Source organism: Taeniopygia guttata, chromosome 31 (assembly GCF_048771995.1).
Source record: "Taeniopygia guttata chromosome 31, bTaeGut7.mat, whole genome shotgun sequence".
Classification (NCBI taxonomy): domain Eukaryota; kingdom Metazoa; phylum Chordata; class Aves; order Passeriformes; family Estrildidae; genus Taeniopygia; species Taeniopygia guttata.
Window position 1 is genome coordinate 2,355,926 of NC_133056.1, and position 17,147 is coordinate 2,373,072.

General features: G+C 64.8%; 3 protein-coding genes across 4 annotated transcripts; all 3 read right to left on the reverse strand.

The window, feature by feature from the left end:
* Positions 1 to 6: 6 nt before the first annotated feature.
* On the reverse strand, positions 7 to 3,007 carry PPP1R14B (protein phosphatase 1 regulatory inhibitor subunit 14B). Its single transcript, XM_041712125.2, has 4 exons — positions 2,654 to 3,007; positions 1,677 to 1,760; positions 962 to 994; positions 7 to 392 (listed from the first exon to the last, which is right to left on the reverse strand). The coding sequence occupies exons 1-4, from the start codon at positions 2,885 to 2,887 to the stop codon at positions 324 to 326; spliced, it is 420 nt and encodes a 139-aa protein (XP_041568059.1). The 5' UTR covers positions 2,888 to 3,007; the 3' UTR covers positions 7 to 323.
* Positions 3,008 to 5,274: 2,267 nt separating this feature from the next.
* BAD (BCL2 associated agonist of cell death) lies at positions 5,275 to 8,290 on the reverse strand. The gene is made up of 4 exons (XM_041712102.2): positions 8,199 to 8,290; positions 7,327 to 7,440; positions 7,031 to 7,215; positions 5,275 to 6,312 (listed from the first exon to the last, which is right to left on the reverse strand). Exons 2-4 carry the CDS (start codon positions 7,424 to 7,426, stop codon positions 6,190 to 6,192), a joined length of 408 nt encoding a protein of 135 aa, XP_041568036.2. The 5' UTR covers positions 7,427 to 7,440; positions 8,199 to 8,290; the 3' UTR covers positions 5,275 to 6,189.
* Positions 8,291 to 12,866: 4,576 nt separating this feature from the next.
* ARL2 (ARF like GTPase 2) lies at positions 12,867 to 17,045 on the reverse strand. 2 transcript variants are annotated; one of them, XM_072920460.1, is made up of 6 exons: positions 16,917 to 17,045; positions 16,283 to 16,393; positions 14,911 to 15,073; positions 14,078 to 14,158; positions 13,523 to 13,661; positions 12,867 to 13,358 (listed from the first exon to the last, which is right to left on the reverse strand). In XM_072920460.1, the coding sequence occupies exons 1-5, from the start codon at positions 16,979 to 16,981 to the stop codon at positions 13,527 to 13,529; spliced, it is 555 nt and encodes a 184-aa protein (XP_072776561.1). In that variant the 5' UTR covers positions 16,982 to 17,045; the 3' UTR covers positions 12,867 to 13,358; positions 13,523 to 13,526. The 2 variants fall into 2 exon arrangements, with proteins under 2 accessions (XP_072776561.1, XP_041568064.1); XM_041712130.2 differs by having other exon boundaries at positions 12,867 to 13,661.
* Between the last annotated feature and the right edge of the window lie 102 nt (positions 17,046 to 17,147).

Sequence of the window (17,147 nt, forward strand, 5' to 3'; positions counted from 1 at the left end):
AACCCCGAAAATGTCAAAGCTGCTTTTATTAAACCCATATAAAAACAACCCCAAACCCCCCCAACCCCGAAATTTAAAAAAAAACCTAAAAAAAACCCCCAAAACCCCCAAATTCCCCCCAAATCCCTCCCAGGACCCCCCAAAACCAGTGGGGGGGAGGGGGGGCGTGATTATCGCTGCAGGGGGGACCCCAAAAATGGAGGAGTTCCCCGAAATTGGGGCGGGGGGATGAGATTGGGGGGTTCCCCCCGAGGTTTGGGGGTTCCCCCGAATTTTGGGGGATTCCCCCGGGATTTTGGGGGGGGTTCCCCTGGATTTTGGGGTCATTTCTTCTGGGGGGTGTTGAGTTTCTGCATCCCCCGAATCTTCTCCAGGAGATCCCCCACGAACGCCTGGGGGGGGGGGAAGGGGGGTCAGGGGACCCCAAAATCCTTCGGGGATCCCCCAAATTCCCCCGCCCAAAATCCCCCCAAAACCTCCCCAAATTCCTTCCCAAAATTCCCCCAAAATCCCCCCAAATTCCTTCCCAAAATTCCCCCAAAAATCCCCAAAATTCCTTCTCAAAACCTCCTCAAAATCCCCCCAAAACTTTCCCAAATTCCTTCCCAAATTCCCCCAAAACCTCCCCAAATTCCTTCCCAAAATCTCCACAAAACATCCCCAAATTCCCTCCCAAAATCCCTGAAGTTTCCCCCAAAAACCTTCCCAAAAATCCCCAAAATTCCTTCTCAAAACCTCCTCAAAATCCCCCCAAAACCTCCCCAAATTCCTTCCCAAAATCCCTCAAAACCTCCCCAAATTCCTTCCCAAAAATCCCCGAAATTCCCCCCAGATTTTTGGGGGGTCTCTCCCAAAAATCCCCCCCCAAATCTCCCCCCTAAAAATTCCCCGAAAATCCCCAAACTGCCCCAAACTCCCCAAAATCCCCAAAAAGCCCCAAACTGCCCCAAACCCGGCTCACCTCGGTGGGTTTGTAACAGTCCACGAGGATCTCCTGGGGGGGGGGGGGGGGCGGTGTCAGAATTTGGGGTCCCCAAAATTTGGGGAGGGAGGGGGGAGGGGTCCCTCAACCCCCACCCAGATTTTGGGGGAGTTTGGGCAGATTTTGGGGCAATTTTTGGGTGATTTGGGGTGATTTTGGGATGGTTTGGGGGCGGACTTTGCAAGGGACTTGTGGTGATTTTTGGCGTTATTTTTGGGTTGATTTGCAGCGATATTTGGGGTGACTTTGGGATTATTTTTCATGGTTTGGGGCGGTTTTGGGTGGTTTCACATGATTTTGGGGTGGTTTTGGGTGATTTCAGTGGTTTGGGGATGGTTTTGGGGTGCTTTGGGCTGAGTTTTGACGATTTTGGGCTGATTTTGGACCATTCTAGGCTGGTTTTGGGCTGGTTTGGACTGGTTTTGGGGTGATTTTGGGCTGATTTTGGGCAATTTTGGGCTGGTTAGGACAATTTCAGGCTGGTTTGGACAATTTTGGGCTTATCTCGGGCGATTTTGGGCTGATTTTGGACAATTTCGGGGTGATTGTGGACAATTTCAGGCTGATTTTGGACAATTTTGGGCTGATTTTGGACAATTTTGGGGTGATTGTGCACAATTTTGGGCTGATTTTGGACAATTTCGGGCTGATTTTGGACAATTCCGGGCTGATTTTGGACAATTTTGGGCCGTACCTGCACGCGGGCGCTGCGGGCGCCGTCGCTCTCCATGTCCAGCAGCTCATCCACGTCGATCTCCAGCTCCGGGATCTCCTCCTCCTGCGGGTTTGGGGGGATTTTGGGGTGATTTTGGGGTGATTTCGGGGTGATTTTGGGATGGATTTGGGATGGTTTTGGAGGTGATACGCGGCTGGATTTGGGGGTGATTTTGGGGCTGGTTTTGAGGTGATTTTGGGACAGTTTTGAGATGATTTTGGGATGGCTTTGAGGTGATTTTGGGGTGATTTCAGGGAAAGTTTTGGGGTGACTTTGGGATCGATTTGGGGATGATATGGGGCTGGTTTTGGGATGGATTCAGAGGTGATTTTGGAGATGGTTTTGGGATGATTTTGGGACAGTTTTTGAGATGATTTTGGGGCTGGTTTTGAGGTGATTTTGGGGACAGTTTTGGGGTGATTTTGGGGTGATTTTGGGATGGATTTGGGGGTGATATGGGGCTGGATTTGGGATGGATTTGGAGGTGATTTTGGGGCTGGTTTTGGGACAGTTTTGCGGTGACTTTGGGATGGATTTGGGGGTGATTTTGGGGCTGATTTTGGGATGATTTTGGGGTGACTTTTCGGGTGATTTTGGGGATGGTTTTGAGGTGATTTTGGGGTGATTTCGGGGACAATTTTGGGGTGATTTTGGGGATGGTTTTGAGGTGATTTTGGGGTGATTTCGGGGACAATTTTGGGGTGATTTTGGGGTCCCGAGGGGGGTTCTGGAGCCGGTCCCGGTCCCACCCCCACCTCCGCGTGTTCCCCGTCCTATCCCGGTGCCGGTCCCTGCCCCGTTCCGGGTCCCGGTGGCGATCCCGGAGCCGCCCCTGTCCCGCTGCCGGTGCCAGTCCCTCCCCTCTCCCCGCGTGTTCCCGGTGCCGGTGCCGGTTCCGGTGCCGCCCCTGTCCGCGCTGTCCCCGGTGCCGGTGCCGCCCCCCGCCCCGCCGGTACCCGGCAGTCGTAGAGCGCCGTGAGCTGCCCCAGGATCCACTCCTCGAGGTGGAGGCGCTTGCGGAGCTCGCGGCGGTCGTAGCGCACCGTGACCTTCCCGCGGCCCCGCCCCGGGCCCTCCTCCGCCGCCGCCGCCGCCGCCGCGGGCGCGAAGCAGACGCGGGGCCCGGCCGGGCCGGGGGCGGCTCCGGGCGCGGCCGGGGGGGGCCCGGGGCCGCCGCGCGGCTCCGCCATACCGGGACCGCCGACCGGAAGCGGCCACGCCCCCACCGGGGCGGCCACGCCCCCTCCCGGTGCGCGCGCCGCCACCGGAGCCGCGGCGGGGGCGCCTTTGTGTCCCGCCAGGCCACGCCCACCGGACACGCCCACCGCTCACTCAAATCTGCATAGCCCCGCCCCTCATGACCACACCCAGGACAGGCCACGCCCCGTTCAGGTTCGGCGGAACCGCCCCGGTCGGACACACCCTGTTAGGCCACGCCCCATATGGTAATTAGCTCGTTACGGGCCCCGCCCCCCGTTAGCCACGCCCCCGCCACGGGCAGCGATGGCGGCGCCGCGACCGGAGCCGGTCCCGGTGTCAGTCCCGGTCCCGGTCCCGGGTTCGGTGTCGGGTTCTGTCCCGGAGCCGCTCCCGGGCTCCGGTTCGGTCCCGGTACCGGGTTCGGGTTCCGGTTCTGTCCCGGTGCCCGAGCTGCTCGTGCGGGGCAGCAAATTCATCCGCTGGGAGGAGGTGAGACCCCAAATCCCCCGAAATCACCCCAAAATTATCCCGGGACCCCCAGAATCATCCCGGGAACCCCCAAAATTCCCCCAAAATCACCCCGGGACCCCCAAAATCATCCCGGGAACCCCCAAATCCAACCCCGGAACTCCCCAAATCCACCCCCAGAACCCCAAAATCCAACCCCGAGACCCTCCAAGTGACCCCAAAAGTTTTAGACTCCAAGTCCAACCGGGACCCCCCAGAATTGTCCCCAAAACCCACCCGGGACCCTCAAATCAGCCCAAACCCCCCCAAAATTCCCCCCCCGTGACCCCATTTCCCGACCTGACCCCGTTTTTTGGGGCCAAAAACCGGGAAATGGGGTCCTGCCCCCCCCAAACCCCCCGGGGACCCCCCCAAATCTCCGCGCCTCGGGGTGGGCGAGGGGCTGCACAGGGGGATTTTGGGGGGGTCCCCGGGGGGATTTGGGGGGGGTCTCGCTGATTTGGGGGGGGGTCTGGGGGGATTTTGGGGGGGTCCCGCTGATTTTGGGGGGGTCTGGGGGGATTTTGGGGGGGTCCCGCTGATTTTGGGGGGGTCTGGGGGGATTTTGGGGGGGTCCCGCTGATTTTGGGGGGGTCTGGGGGGATTTTGGGGGGGTCCCGCTGATTTTGGGGGGGTCTGGGGGGATTTTGGGGGGGTCCCGCTGATTTTGGGGGGGTCTGGGGGGATTTTGGGGGGGTCCCGCTGATTTTGGGGGGGTCTGGGGGGATTTTGGGGGGGTCCCGCTGATTTTGGGGGGGTCTCGCTGATTTTGGGGGGTCTGGGGGGATTTTGGGGGGGTCCCGCTGATTTTGGGGGGTCCCCTGGGGGATTTTGGGGGTGTCTCACTGATTTTGGGGGGTATGGGGGGATTTTGGGGGGGGACTGGGGGGATTTTGGGGGGGTTCCGCTGATTTTGGGGGGTCTGGGGGATTTTGGGGTGGTCTCGCTGATTTTGGGGGGGTCTGGGGGGATTTTGGGGGGGTCCCGCTGATTTTGGGGGGTCTGGGGGGATTTTGGGGGGGTCTCGATGATTTTGGGGGGTCTGGGGGATTTTGGGGGGTCCCGCTGATTTTGGGGGGGGTCTGGGGGGATTTTGGAGGGGGTCCCGCTGATGTTGGGGGGTCAGGGGGGATTTTGGGGGGTCCCAGGGGGAATTTTGGGGGGGTCCCTGGGGGGATTTTGGGGGGGTCCCGATGATTTTGGGGGGTCGGGGGATTTTGGGGGGGTCCTGCTGATTTTGGGGGGGGGTCTGGGGGGATTTTGGGGGGGTCCCTGGGGGGATTTTGGGGGGGTCCCGCTGATGTTGGGGGGTCTGGGGGGATTTTGGGGGGGTCCCGCTGATTTTGGGGGGTCTGGGGGGATTTTGGGGGGGTCCCGCTGATTTTGGGGTCTCCCCCCGCAGCTGCTGCAGGAACTGGGGGGCTCCTGCGCCCCAAAACCCCCCCAGGACCCCCCCCCGGGCGACTCCACCCCCCTCTGACCCGGGGGGGGGACCCCAAAATCCCCCCCCCCGAGATTTGGGGGGCCCCAAATTTGGGGGGGTCCCTCGGAGCCTTTTTGGGGTCCCCCCCGCGGCACTTTGGGAGGGTTTGTGACCCCCAAAATTTGGGGGGTGGGGGGGAAATCTCCAAGGGCTCCCCCAGATTTTGGGGACCCCCCCTCCCCATTCTTAGCACCACTAAAGGGGGTCCCCCCCCCCCCCAAATTTGGGGGTTTTGGGGGGGGGTCGCTGCCTCACGACACTAAACCCCCCCGGCCACGCTGCTGCCCCCCAAAATCCCGCCCCGAGTTTTGGGGGGTCCTGCCTGTCCTGCGCTGCTGTCGGGGCCCCTCCGAAATTTGGGGACCCCCCAAAAATGGGCCCCCCCCGTTTGTACAAGAAGAGAATTTTAATTTTCTATGGAGACGCCTCTGTGGGGCCGGGGGGGGTTGGGGGGGATTTTGGGGGGAGTTTTGGGGGGATTTTTGAGGGGATTTTTGGGGAATTCGGTGGGTTTTGGGGCACACCCCAGGATTTCGGGAGGGGGCGCCCAAATTCATCCCGACCTGGGGGTCCCCCTCTTTTCTTTTGGTCTGGGGGCCTTTTTTGGGACCCCCCTCCCTCATTTTGGGGGGGTTCAGGTTTAATTTGGGGGCACCTCCCGTGGGTTTTGGGCGAATTTTCTGTCATTTTTGAGGATTTTCTGTAATTTTTGAGGATTCTCCTTCATTTTGGAGAATTCTTTGTGATTTTGGAGGATTTTCTTCAAATTTTGAGCACTTTTTGTCATTTTGGAGGATTTTTCATGATTTTGGAGGATTTCCTGTCATTTTGGAGGATGTTTTGTCATTTTGGGTTGGCTTTCTGTCATTTTGGAGGATTTTCTGTAATTTTCAAGGATTTTCTGTTATTTTGGAGAGTTTTCCTTCATTTTGGAGGATTTCGTAATTTTGGAGGATTTTCTTTAATTTTTGAGGATTTTCCTTCATTTTGGAGAATTCTTTGTGATTTTGAAGGATTTTCTTTAATTTTTGAGGATTTTCTTTCCTTTCAGGCGAGTTCCTCCTCCTTTTCCTCCTTTTTTTTTCCTTTTTTTTGGGGGGGATCTCATTCCAGCCCCCCCTCCCCAATTTTGGGGGTCGCTCCCATTAACCCGGGGGGGGTCCCTTGATTCAACCCCCCCAAAAAAAACCCAAAACCCTCAATTTTTCTACAAAACCCCCCATTTTTATTGCCCCCCCCCCCATTCCCTGCAGCATTTCGGGGCCCCCCGCCCCAGATGAGGTTTTTGGGGGGGGGGGTCGGTCAGGGGGGGGGGCCGGGGGGGGCGGGGCGGGGCCGTCGGGACCCCCACCAGGCCCGGAGGGTCTCGCGCCAGCCGCCCCCCCCCGGGGGAGCCCCCCCGACACTGCGGGGCCGCGGCAGCACCTGAGGGGGGAGGGGGGGATTGTCACCTGGGGGGGCTGCGGGGTCACCGCGGGGTCACCGACCCCCCCTGGGGTCACTGAGCCCCCCCCCCCATGTCCCCCCTGCACCCCCAGGGCCGCCTGTGCCCTGATGTCCCCAAATACCCCCAAATGTCCCCAAATCCCCCCGGGGTCCCCAATGTCCCAAATGTCCCAGGTGTCCCCAATCCCCCCGATGTCCTCAGATGTCCCCAATGTCCCCTCTGACCCAAATCCACCCCGGGGGTCTCCTGCACCCCAATAACCCCCGTCACCCCCATGTCCCCAAATACCCCCCAATGTCCCCAGTGTCCCCAGTGTCCCCAATCCCCCCAATGTCCCCAATGTCCCCAATCCCCCAGGTGTCCCCAATGTCCCCAATGTCCCCCCTGTCCCCAATGTCCCCTCACTGTCCCCGCTGTCCCCAATGTCCCCAATCTCCCCCCAATCCCCCCAATGTCCCCAGTGTCCCCAATCTCCCAGGTGTCCCCCCTGTCCCCAATCCCCCCAATGTCCCCAATGTCCCCCCTGTCCCAAATGTCCCCAATCTCCCCGGTGTCCCCAATCTCCCAGGTGTCCCCAGTGTCCCCAATGTCCCCAATGTCCTCAATGTCCCCCCAATGTCCCCAACCCCCCAATGTCCCCCCAATGTCCCCAATGTCCCCAACCCCCCCAATGTCCCCCCTGTCCCCGTGTCCCACCTGGAGCTGGAACTCGTCGCTCATCCTCCTCAGCCGCCGCCCGTAGCGCTGCGCTGCCCAGAGCACGGGGGGGGCGGAGCGGGAGCGGCCGCGGGCCGGGGGGGGGTCCCCGGGGGGGGCCCCGATTTGGGGGTCCCCGCCGCCCCCCGCCCCCCCCCGCTCCGACAGCAGCCGGGGCCGCGCCTCTGCGGGGGGAGGGGCGTCAGGGGACCCCCAAAAATGGCTTTTGGGGTCCCCCCGGGGGGGTTTTGGGGTCCCCCCGGGGGGGGGATTTTGGGTGGGGGGGAGTCTCTGACCTGGGGAGGGGGTCCCGGGCTGGCTGGGGGAGGGGGAGCCCCCCCAGGGCGAGGGGGGAGGGGAGCCGCGATCCTCGGGGGTCTCGTCCAGCCGGAGCATCCGCGGGGAGGGGGCTGAGAGCCAGAGACCCCCCCCGAGACCCCAAATTCACCCCAAATCCCCCCAGAGACCCCAAATTCACCCCAAATTTCCCCCAGAGACCTCCCCGAGACCCCAAATTCACCCCTGAGACCCCCCCCGAGACCCCAAATTCACCCCAAATTCCCCCCGAGACCCCAAATTCACCCGAGACCCCAAATTCACCCCAGAGACCCCCCCCGAGACCCCAAATTCGCCCAAAATCCCCCCAGAGACCCCAAATTCGCCCCAAATTTCCCCCCCCCGAGACCCCAAATTCCCCGCGGCGCAGCCCCGAACCCCAAAGCCGCCCCCCCCCCTCAATTGGGGTCCCCGGTAATTAGCGCGACCCCCCCCGCCCAATTAACGACCCCAAGCTCCGCCCCCCATGACCTTTGGTACCCGGAAGTGCCCCTCCCCCACCCGGCACCCCAAAACCGCCCCCCAACCCCCCACCCCGAAGTCCGGCACCCCAAAACCGCCGCGATCCCCCCAGAACAGGAACCCCCCCTAAATGGGGGCACCCCAAAACCGCCCCTCCCCCTCCCGGCACCCCAAAACCGCCCCTCCCCCACCGGGGACACCCCAAAACCGCCCCTCCCCCACCGGGGACACCCCAAAACCTCCTTCCCCGCCCCCAACCCGCATGTCCGCCCCTCCCCCCGCGGCCCCCGGCCCCTCCCACCCCCGGGGGTCGCCCCCGGCCCCTCCCCCCCCTTTGGGGACCCCCAAATCCGCCCCTCCCCCCCCCAACCTCGGCTCCGCCGCGCTCGGCCCGGCCGCGTCACCCGCGTGATTGACAGCGCCGCCGGCCAATCAGCGCCGGGGCTCCCTCTTGCGTCACAGCCCCGGCCACGCCCCCAGCGTTGCCCGCGAGTGGGCGTGGCCTCGCGCGGCCTCGCGTGCCCGCGGCCAAGATGGCGGCGGCGGGAAAAAGGGGGTGGAGCCACTGAGCGGCTGGGGGGGGGGGGGAACGAGAAAAGGCCGAAATTGAACCCCCAAAAAATCGCTTTTGCCCCAAAACCGCCCCGTGTCCTCCCCAAAATCGCCTCTAAAATCCGCCCTGACCCTAAAATCGCCCCCGACGCCAAAAATTCCCCGCAACGTCCTCCCAATGGGCACAGACCCCCCCCCCCCGGACCCCCAAATGGACCCAACCCCCCGGCAGCCCCAAAACCCCTCAAACCCCCCGAAATCCCTCAAAACTCCCAAAAAATTAATCAAATCCACCCAGAAATCCCTCAAAACTCCCCAAAATACTTCAAAACCTATTGAAATCCCCCAAATCCCCCAAATCCCCCCCAAATCCCCCCCAAATCCCCCAAATCCCCCCCAAATCCCTCAAAACCCTCTGAAATCCCCCAAAATCCCTCATAACTCCCTGAAATCCCTTAAAACTCCCTGAAGTTCCTCAAAACTCTCCCAAATCTCTGAAAACCGCCCCAAATCCCTCAAATCCCCCCAAAATCGCTCCCTGACCACCGAACCCCCCCCGGACCCCTCAATGGTCCGGCCCCCCCGGCCCCCCCCGCGACCGCTGCCTCATGGAAACGCCCTGGGGCTGCACTGGGACCCTCCCAGTATGGATTGGGACCCTCCCAGTATGGATTGGCACCCCCCAGTATGGGCTGGAACCCTCCCAGTATGGATTGGCACCCCCCAGTATGGGCTGGGACCCTCCCAGTATGGACTGGGACCCTCCCAGTATGGGCTGGGACCCTCCCAGTATGGATTGGCACCCTCCCAGTATGGGCTGGGACCCTCCCAGTATGGATTGGCACCCCCCAGTATGGACTGGGACCCTCCCAGTATGGATTGGCACCTCCCAGTATGGATTGACACCCCCCAGTATGGGCTGGGACCCTCCCAGTATGGATTGGCACCCTCCCAGTATGGGCTGGGACCCTCCCAGTATGGGCTGGGACCCTCCCAGTATGGATTGGCACCTCCCAGTATGGATTGGCACCCTCCCAGTATGGACTGGGACGCGCCCAGTATCGACTGGGCGCGACCGCGGCGCCCTTGGCCCGGCTGGGGGGAGGGGCGGTGAGGGGACAGCGGTGACACCAGTACGGACACCAGTGACACCAGTATAACCAGTACAGACACCAGTACGGACACCAGTGACACCAGTATAACCAGTACAGACACCAGTAAAAGCAGTATAACCAGTGCAGACCCCAGTACAGACCCCAGGGACACCAGTAACGCCAGGAGCGGTGTCCCCAGTCCGCCCCAGTTTGTCCCAGTTTGTCCCAGTTTGTCCCAGTCCCGTGGGATTGGGGGGGGGGGTGTCACGTGACCCGGTGATGCTCTCGGGCCGCTATAAAGAGCGGCACCGGATCGGGACCGGACCGGACCGGATCGGGATTGGACCGGACCGGATCGGCACCGGACCGGATCGGGATTGGACCGGACCGGATCGGGATTGGACCGGATCGGGATTGGACCGGACCGGATCGGGACCGGACCGGATCGGGATTGGACCGGACCGGATCGGGACCGGACCGGATCGGGACCGGACCGGACCGGGAGCGGAGATCGGCACAACCCGGACTGGAGCAGGAGCAGGAGCCGGATCGGATCCGGATCCAGACTGGAACTGGATCGGACCCGGACCGGTTCAAAGCCCGGGACTGGATCACGGAGCGGATCCGGGTTAGGGACCAGAACCGGACCGAGACCCGGGGGTGGATTTGACCAGAACCGGAGCCTGAACCGGATCCAGCCCGAACCGAACCGAACCGAACCGGATCAAAGCCTGGAACTGGATCAGTGACGGGATCCGGAGTAGGAACCAGAACCGGGCCGGGCTCGGCTCAAACCCCGGCGCTGGATTAGAGCCGAACCGGAGCCGGGACAGGGACGGGCGTAAGACCCGGAGCGGGATCCGGGCGGGTCCCGGGGATTCGGGGGTCCGGGATGAGCGGGAGGTCCCCCCGGGGGTCGCCGCCGCGGCCCCGCCCCCCCCGGGGGTCCGGGGGGGTCCCGGGGGGGTCCCGGGGGTCGCCGGTGCCCCCGGGGAAGCTGCAGCTCCTCGAGCGCTTCTTCACCCCCCCGGGACCCCCCCGGGGCACCCCCCCGTCCTCCCCCTCCCCCTCCCCCTCCCCCTGCTCTTCCTCCCCCCCCTCCTCCTCCTCCTCCTCCTCCTCCTCCTCCGGGGGACGCTGCGGGGCCGCCCCCCGGCCCGGGGCCCCCGAATTGGGGCGGGGGTCGCGGCTGCGGGCCCGGGGGCTGAGCCGCAGCCACGAGGGGCTGAGCCCCCGGGACCCCCCCCCGGCGCCCCCCGCCCGCCGCGCCCCGCCCGGGGGTACCGAGGGGCCGGGGGCGGCGCGGGGCGGGCGGGGGTCCCGGGAGGGGTCCCGGGGGGGGTCCCGGGGGGGGTCCCCCCGCCGCTGGCGCTCGCTGGAGGCGCTGGGGGGGCGCCGGGGGGGGCCCCGGTTCTCCCGGTTCCTGGACGAGCTGACCCGGAGCGTGCTGAGCCCCGCCGAGCTCCGCGCGCTCGGCTGCGGCCGCGACCCCCGGGACCCCCCCCGGGACCACCGGGACCAGCACCGGGACCCCCGGGAGCCCCGGGAACCCCCCCGGGACCCCCGGGATCCCCCCCGGGACCACCGGGACCAGCACCGGGACCCCCGGGACCCCCGGGAGCCCCCCCGGGACCAGCACCGGGACCTGCGCGACCCCAACCGGGACCCCCGGGAGCCCCTCTGGGACCCCCCCCGGAACCGGCACCGGGACCCCCCCCGAGACCGGCCGAGCTCGGGGGGCCCCCCCGGGATGGAGGAGGAGGAGGAGGGACAGGTAGGGACACACCTGTGGGGGGGGTCACACCTGTGGGGGGGTCCCACCTGTGCCACCCCCGCGGTGACCGCCCCGTCCCCGCAGGTGTCGGGAGCAGCCGCAGGAGCGAAGGGGTGAGTTCGGCTGCGGGGCGGTTTTGGGTTAAATTTGGGGGATTTTGGGTCAGTTTGGGGGTTTTGGGTTAAGTTTTGGGGTTTCAGGTTCAGTTTGGGGTTAAATTTGGGGGATTTTGGGTTCAGTTTGGTGGTTTTGGGTTAAATTTAAGGTGGTTTGGATTCAGTTCTGGAGTTTTGGGTTAAATTTGGGGGATTTTGGGACAGTTTGGGGGTTTCGGGTTCAGTTTTGGGTTAAATTTGGGGTTTTGGGTTAAATTTGTGGGGTTTTGGGCTCAGTTTTGGGGTTTTGGGTTCAGTTCTGCGGTTTTGGGTTAAATTTGAGGGGTTTTGGGTTCAGTTTTGGGGTTTTGGGTTCAGTTCTGCAGTTTTGGGTCAGGTTTTGGGGTTTTGGGTTCAGTTCTGTGGTTTTGGGTTCAGTTTAGGGGTTTTGGGTTAAATTTGGGGGGTTTTGGGTTCAGTTTTGGGGATTTGGGTTCAGTTCTGCGCTTTTGGGTTAAATTTGGGGGGTTTTGGGTTCAGTTTTGGGATCCTCTTCCCCCCCAGGGCCCCCCCGGTGTGGGCGGAGCTGAAGGAGCTGCGGGAGCGGATGGACAGGTGAGATGGGACAGGTGAGACATGGACAGGTGAGACATGGACAGGTGAGATGGGACAGGTGAGACATGGACAGGTGAGAACGGACAGGTGGGGGGGTATCAGGTGTTTGGCTCCCAATTTGGGCTCCCAGTGCTCTCAGTTTGGGGCCCCAGTCCCTCCCAGTGCTCCCAGTTTGTTTCCCGCAGGCTCCGCGCCGATTTCGATCTCTCGCAGCTCCGGACGCTGCGGTTGGAGCGGCGCCTTCGGGGGCTGGTGAGGGGGGACGGGAATTTTGGGGGATTTTGGGGGGTCCGGGCTGAGCTTGGGCGGGTTTGGGGCTCCGGGGTTGGATTTTGGGGCGGTTTTGGGTCCCAGGTTGACTTTAGGGTGAATTTTCCTGGTTTCAGGGTCTCAGGGTGGTTTTGGGGCAGTTTTTGGGGTGAATTTCCGTGTTTTTGGGGTGAATTTCTGTGGTTTTGGGGTGAATTTCTGTGGTTTTGGGGTCCCGGGCTGAATTTGGGGACACGGTGGGGGAGGGGCACTGGGGGGGTGTCACGGTGGGGGAGGGGGGGTGACAGCCCCCGTGACCCCGCGGTGACCCCGCGGTGACCCCGGTGTCCCCTCCCCCCCCAGGTGGCCGCGTTGGGCGGGGCCGAGGATGAGGAGGGGGAGGGGGGGAGGGGCCGCTGCTGCCCCCCCCCGCCTTCAGGGACCCCCCCCGCCCATCCCCCACCCCCCAATAAAGCGTTGAGACCCCTCCCCCACCCCGCCAGGCTGAGTCCTTTTCGGAGCGCCCAAAAATGCCCCAAAACTGCCCCAAAAATGACCCAAAACTGCCCCAGGAGCCCCAAATTCCCCCAAAGCCCCCCAAACCCCCCCCTCCCCCCATCCCCCAGCCCCATTTCGGGGTCCCCCACACGAGGCACCCCCACGTGTCCAACGGCTTTATTGGCACTGGCCGCGACCCCGCGACCCCCAGGTCAGCCGGGGTCAGTCAGGGGTTACCCGGGGTCAGGGGTCAGCCGGGGTCAGTCCGGGGGTCACCCGGGGTCAGTCTGGGGGTCACTTGTGGTCACTTGGGGTCAGTCTGGGGGTCACTTGGGGTCAGTGGTCACTCTGGTGGTCACTCGGGGTCAGTCTGGGGGTCACTCGGGGTCAGTGGTCACCCGGGGTCAGTCTGGGGGTCACCCGGGGTCAGGGGTCACCCGGGGTCAGTCTGGGAGTCACTTGTGGTCACTTGGGGTCAGTCTGGGGGTCACTCGGGGTCAGTGGTCACTCCGGTGGTCACTCTGGGTCAGTCTGGGGGTCACTCCGGTGGTCACTCGGAGTCAGTGGTCACTCAGGGTCAGTCTGGGGGTCACTTGGGGTCAGTCTGTGGGTCACTCGGGGTCAGTGGTCACTCTGGTGGTCACTCGGGGTCAGTCAGGGGTCACTCGGGGTCAGTGGTCACTCCGGTGGTCACTCTGGGTCAGTCTGGCGGTCACTCGGGGTCAGTGGTCACTCGGGGTCAGTCTGGGGGTCACTCGGGGTGGTCACTTGTGGTCAGTGGTCACTCGGGGGGGTCAGTGGTCACTCGTGGTCACTCGGGGTCAGTCCGGGGGGCAGAGGCGCGCCCCCAGCTCGTCCAGCAGCCAGTCCAGGCCGGGCAGGAGGTCGCGGCCCGTGAAGGCCGAACAGCCCTGAAGGCGCCACCGGTGGCTGCGGATCGAGTCCAGCTCCAGCGCCTGGGCAGGGGTCACCCGGGGTCACCCGGGGTCACTCGGGGTCACCCGGGGTCACTCAGGGTCACCCAGGGTCACTCGGGGTCACGGGGTCAGCCCCACGGCCCGGGGGATTCGGGACCGACCCAGATTTTGGGGGGTCCCAAACCTGGGGGGGGTTCCCGGCCAGGGAACCTCGAACTGGGGGGGGTCCCTGGGGGGTCCCGGGGGGTTTTTGGGGTCCCTCCCGGGTGATTTTTTGGGGTCCATCCCGGGGGTTTTTGGGGTCCATCCCGGGTGATTTTTTGGGGGTTTTTGGGGTCCGTCCCGGGTGATTTTTTGGGGGTTTTTGGGGTCCGTCCCGGGTGATTTTTGGGGTCCATCCCGGGTGATTTTTTGGGGGGTTTTTGGGGTCCGTCCCGGGTGATTTTTGGGGTTACCTCCCGGATGTCGGCGGCCGGCAGCGCCCCCGGCAGGTCCTGCTTGTTGGCGAACACGAGCAGGGCGGCCCCGGCCAGGCGCTGGGGGGACAGGGGGGTCACGCCCTGTCACCTGTGCCCCCCATGTCCGTGTCCCCATGTCCCTGTGCGCCCCCCATGTCCCTGTGCCCCCCATGTCTGTGCCCCCCATGTCCCTGTGCCCTCCATGTCCCTGTGCCCCCCATGTCCCCTGTGCCCCCCATGTCCCCATATCCCCGTGCCCTCCATGTCCCTGTGCCCCCCATGTCCCTGTGCCCCCCATGTCCCTGTGCCCCCCATGTCCCCGTGCCCCCCATGTCTGTGCCCCCCATGTCCCTGTGCCCCCCATGTCCCCGTGCCCCCCATGTCTGTGCCCCCCATGTCCCTGTGCCCTCCATGTCCCTGTGCCCCCATGTCCCTGTGCCCCCCATGTCCGTGTCCCCATGTCCCTGTGCCCCCTATCTCCCTGTGCCCCCCATGTCTGTGCCCCCCATGTCCCTGTGCCCCCCATGTCCCTGTGCCCCCCATATCCCCGTGCCCCCCATGTCCCTGTGTCCCCCATGTCCCTGTGCCCCCCATGTCTGTGTGTCTCTGTGCTCCCCATGTCCCCGTGCCCCCCATGTCCCCATGTCCCTGTGCCCCCCATGTCTGTGTGTCTCTGTGCCCCCCGTGTCCCTCTGCCCCCCATGTCCGTGTGCCCCCCATGTCCATGTCCCTGTGCCCATGTCCCCGTGTCCCCCCACATCTTTGCCATGTCCTGTCCCCAGGGTGTCCCCGCTATCCCCTGGCTGTCCCCGGGCTGTCCCCGCTGTCACCTCCTCGCGCAGCAGCGCCCTCAGCTCGGTGGCGCAGAGCCGCAGCCGCTGTCGGTCGCTGCTGTCGACCACCCAGAGCAGCGCGTCGGTGCTCTCGAAGTAATTGCGCCAATAGGAGCGGAGAGAGCGCTGCCCGCCCACGTCCCAGAGGTGCAGCCGGAACCTGCCGGGGTCACACAGGGGTCACAGGGGTCAGGGGTCACACAGGGGTCAGCGCTGCCCGCCCACGTCCCAGAGGTGCAGCCGGAACCTGCCGGGGTCACACAGGGGTCACACAGGGGTCAGGGGTCACACAGGGGTCACACAGGGGTCAGGGGTCACACAGGGGTCACAGGGGTCACACAGGGGTCACAGGGGTCACACGGGGGTCAGGGGTCACACAGGGGTCAGGGGTCACACAGGAGTCACACAGGGGTCAGGGGTCACACAGGGGTCACAGGGGTCACACGGGGGTCAGGGGTCACACAGGGGTCAGGGGTCACACAGGAGTCACACAGGGGTCAGGGGTCACACAGGGGTCAGTGCTGCCCACCCACGTCCCAGAGGTGCAGCCGGAACCTGCCGGGGTCACACAGGGGTCACAGGGGTCACACAGGGGTCAGGGGTCACACAGGGGTCACAGGGGTCACACAGGGGTCACATAGGGGTCACACAGGGGTCACACAGGGGTCAGGGGTCACACAGGGGTCAGCGCTGCCCGCCCACGTCCCAGAGGTGCAGCCGGAACCTGCCGGGGTCACACAGGGGTCAGGGGTCACAGGGGGGTCAGGGGTCACACAGGGGTCACACAGGGGTCAGGGGTCACACAGGGGTCAGGGGTCACACAGGGGTCAGCGCTGCCCACCCACGTCCCAGAGGTGCAGCCGGAACCTGCCGGGGGTCACACAGGGGTCACACAGGGGTCAGGGGTCACACAGGGGTCAGGGGTCACACAGGGGTAACAGGGGTCACACAGGGGTCACAGGGGTCACACAGGGGTCACACAGAGGTCAGGGGTCACACAGGGGTCAGCGCTGCCCACCCACGTCCCAGAGGTGCAGCCGGAACCTGCCAGGGGTCACACAGGGGTCACAGGGGTCAGGGGTCACACAGAGGTCACACAGGGGTCACACAGGGGTCAGGGGTCACACAGGGGTCAGCGCTGCCCTCCCACGTCCCACAGGTGCAGCCGGAACCTGGCAGGGGTCTCACAGGGGTCACAGAGGGGTCACAGGGGGTCATCGGGGTCATCAGGGTGAGCAGCATGGCCCCTCCCCCTCCCCGCAGCCCCTACCCCCCCCGCGGCCCCTCCCCCACCCGGTGTCCCCTCCCCCTCCCCGCGGCCCCTCCCCCACCCGGTGTCCCCTCCCCCTCCCCGCGGCCCCTCCCCCACCCGCGGTGCTCCAGGGTTTTGATGTTGAAGCCGAGGGTGGGGGAGGTGCCGCCCACGTCCTCCCCGTTCAGCCGCTTCAGCAGCGTCGTCTTCCCGGCGTTGTCCAATCCGCTGCGGGGGGCGGGGCCTCAGGACACGCCCCCAGTGCCACGCCCTGCCCGTGACCCCCCAGTGACCCCGCCCTGCCCGTGACCCCTCCCTGTGACCCCACCCTGCCCGTGACCCCGTGACCCCGCCCTGCCCTGTCCATGACCCCGCCCTGTCCATGACCCCACCCTGCCCGTGACCCCGCCCTGCCCGTGACCCCACCCCCAATAGCCACACCCACCGACCCCACCCACATAAGCCCGACCCTGTGCCCCACCCTGACCACACCCTCAGAGACTCCGCCCCCACCACGCCCGCCCCTCCCAGGCCCCGCCCCTCCCTCCTAAGCTCCACCCCCGGAAGTCCCGCAGGCCCCGCCCCCCGCGCACAGGCCCCGCCCCCGGTCCCGGCCCCGCCCCCGGTCCCGGCCCCGCCCCCGATCCCGGCCCCGCCCCCGATCCCGGCCCCGCCCCCTCATCCCGGGCCCGCCCCCGATCCCGGCCCCGCCCCCGATCCCGGCCCCGCCCCCGATCCCGGCCCCGCCCACAGCACGAGCAGCCGCAGCTCCCGCTCCTTCTCGCGGAGCTTCTTCAGGATGGTCAGCAGCCCCATGGCGGCGCGGCCCCGCCCCCCGCGCCCGCCCGGCCGCTCATTGGCCGAGCCGGGCCCAGCCCCGCCCCCCTCGCGCGGCGCTTCCGCCGCCACTTCCGCCGCGCGGCGCCCCCTGGCGGCGCGGAGGAGCCGCCGCTTCCGGGCCGACTGTCAATCACAGCCCGGC

What these genes read in the sequence shown, in the direction of transcription:
- ARL2 (XM_072920460.1), bottom strand. Translation starts at nt 16,981, where the DNA reads ATGGGGCTGCTGACCATCCTGAAGAAGCTCCGCGAGAAGGAGCGGGAG. An exon ending in AAAACCCTGGAGCACCGCGG is followed by an intron (nt 15,074 to 16,282) that starts GTGGGGGAGGGG and finishes TGACCCCGGCAG; the next exon opens with GTTCCGGCTGCACCTCTGGG. An exon ending in GGGCGCTGCTGCGCGAGGAG is followed by an intron (nt 14,159 to 14,910) that starts GTGACAGCGGGG and finishes CTGTCCCCCCAG; the next exon opens with CGCCTGGCCGGGGCCGCCCT.
- PPP1R14B (XM_041712125.2), bottom strand. Translation starts at nt 2,887, where the DNA reads ATGGCGGAGCCGCGCGGCGGCCCCGGGCCCCCCCCGGCCGCGCCCGGA. An exon ending in CGGCGCTCTACGACTGCCGG is followed by an intron (nt 1,761 to 2,653) that starts GTACCGGCGGGG and finishes CCAAACCCGCAG; the next exon opens with GAGGAGGAGATCCCGGAGCT. An exon ending in CCCGCAGCGCCCGCGTGCAG is followed by an intron (nt 995 to 1,676) that starts GTACGGCCCAAA and finishes CCCCCCCCCCAG; the next exon opens with GAGATCCTCGTGGACTGTTA.
- BAD (XM_041712102.2), bottom strand. Translation starts at nt 7,426, where the DNA reads ATGCTCCGGCTGGACGAGACCCCCGAGGATCGCGGCTCCCCTCCCCCC. An exon ending in GCCCGGGACCCCCTCCCCAG is followed by an intron (nt 7,216 to 7,326) that starts GTCAGAGACTCC and finishes CTCCCCCCGCAG; the next exon opens with AGGCGCGGCCCCGGCTGCTG. An exon ending in GCGACGAGTTCCAGCTCCAG is followed by an intron (nt 6,313 to 7,030) that starts GTGGGACACGGG and finishes CTCCCCCCTCAG; the next exon opens with GTGCTGCCGCGGCCCCGCAG.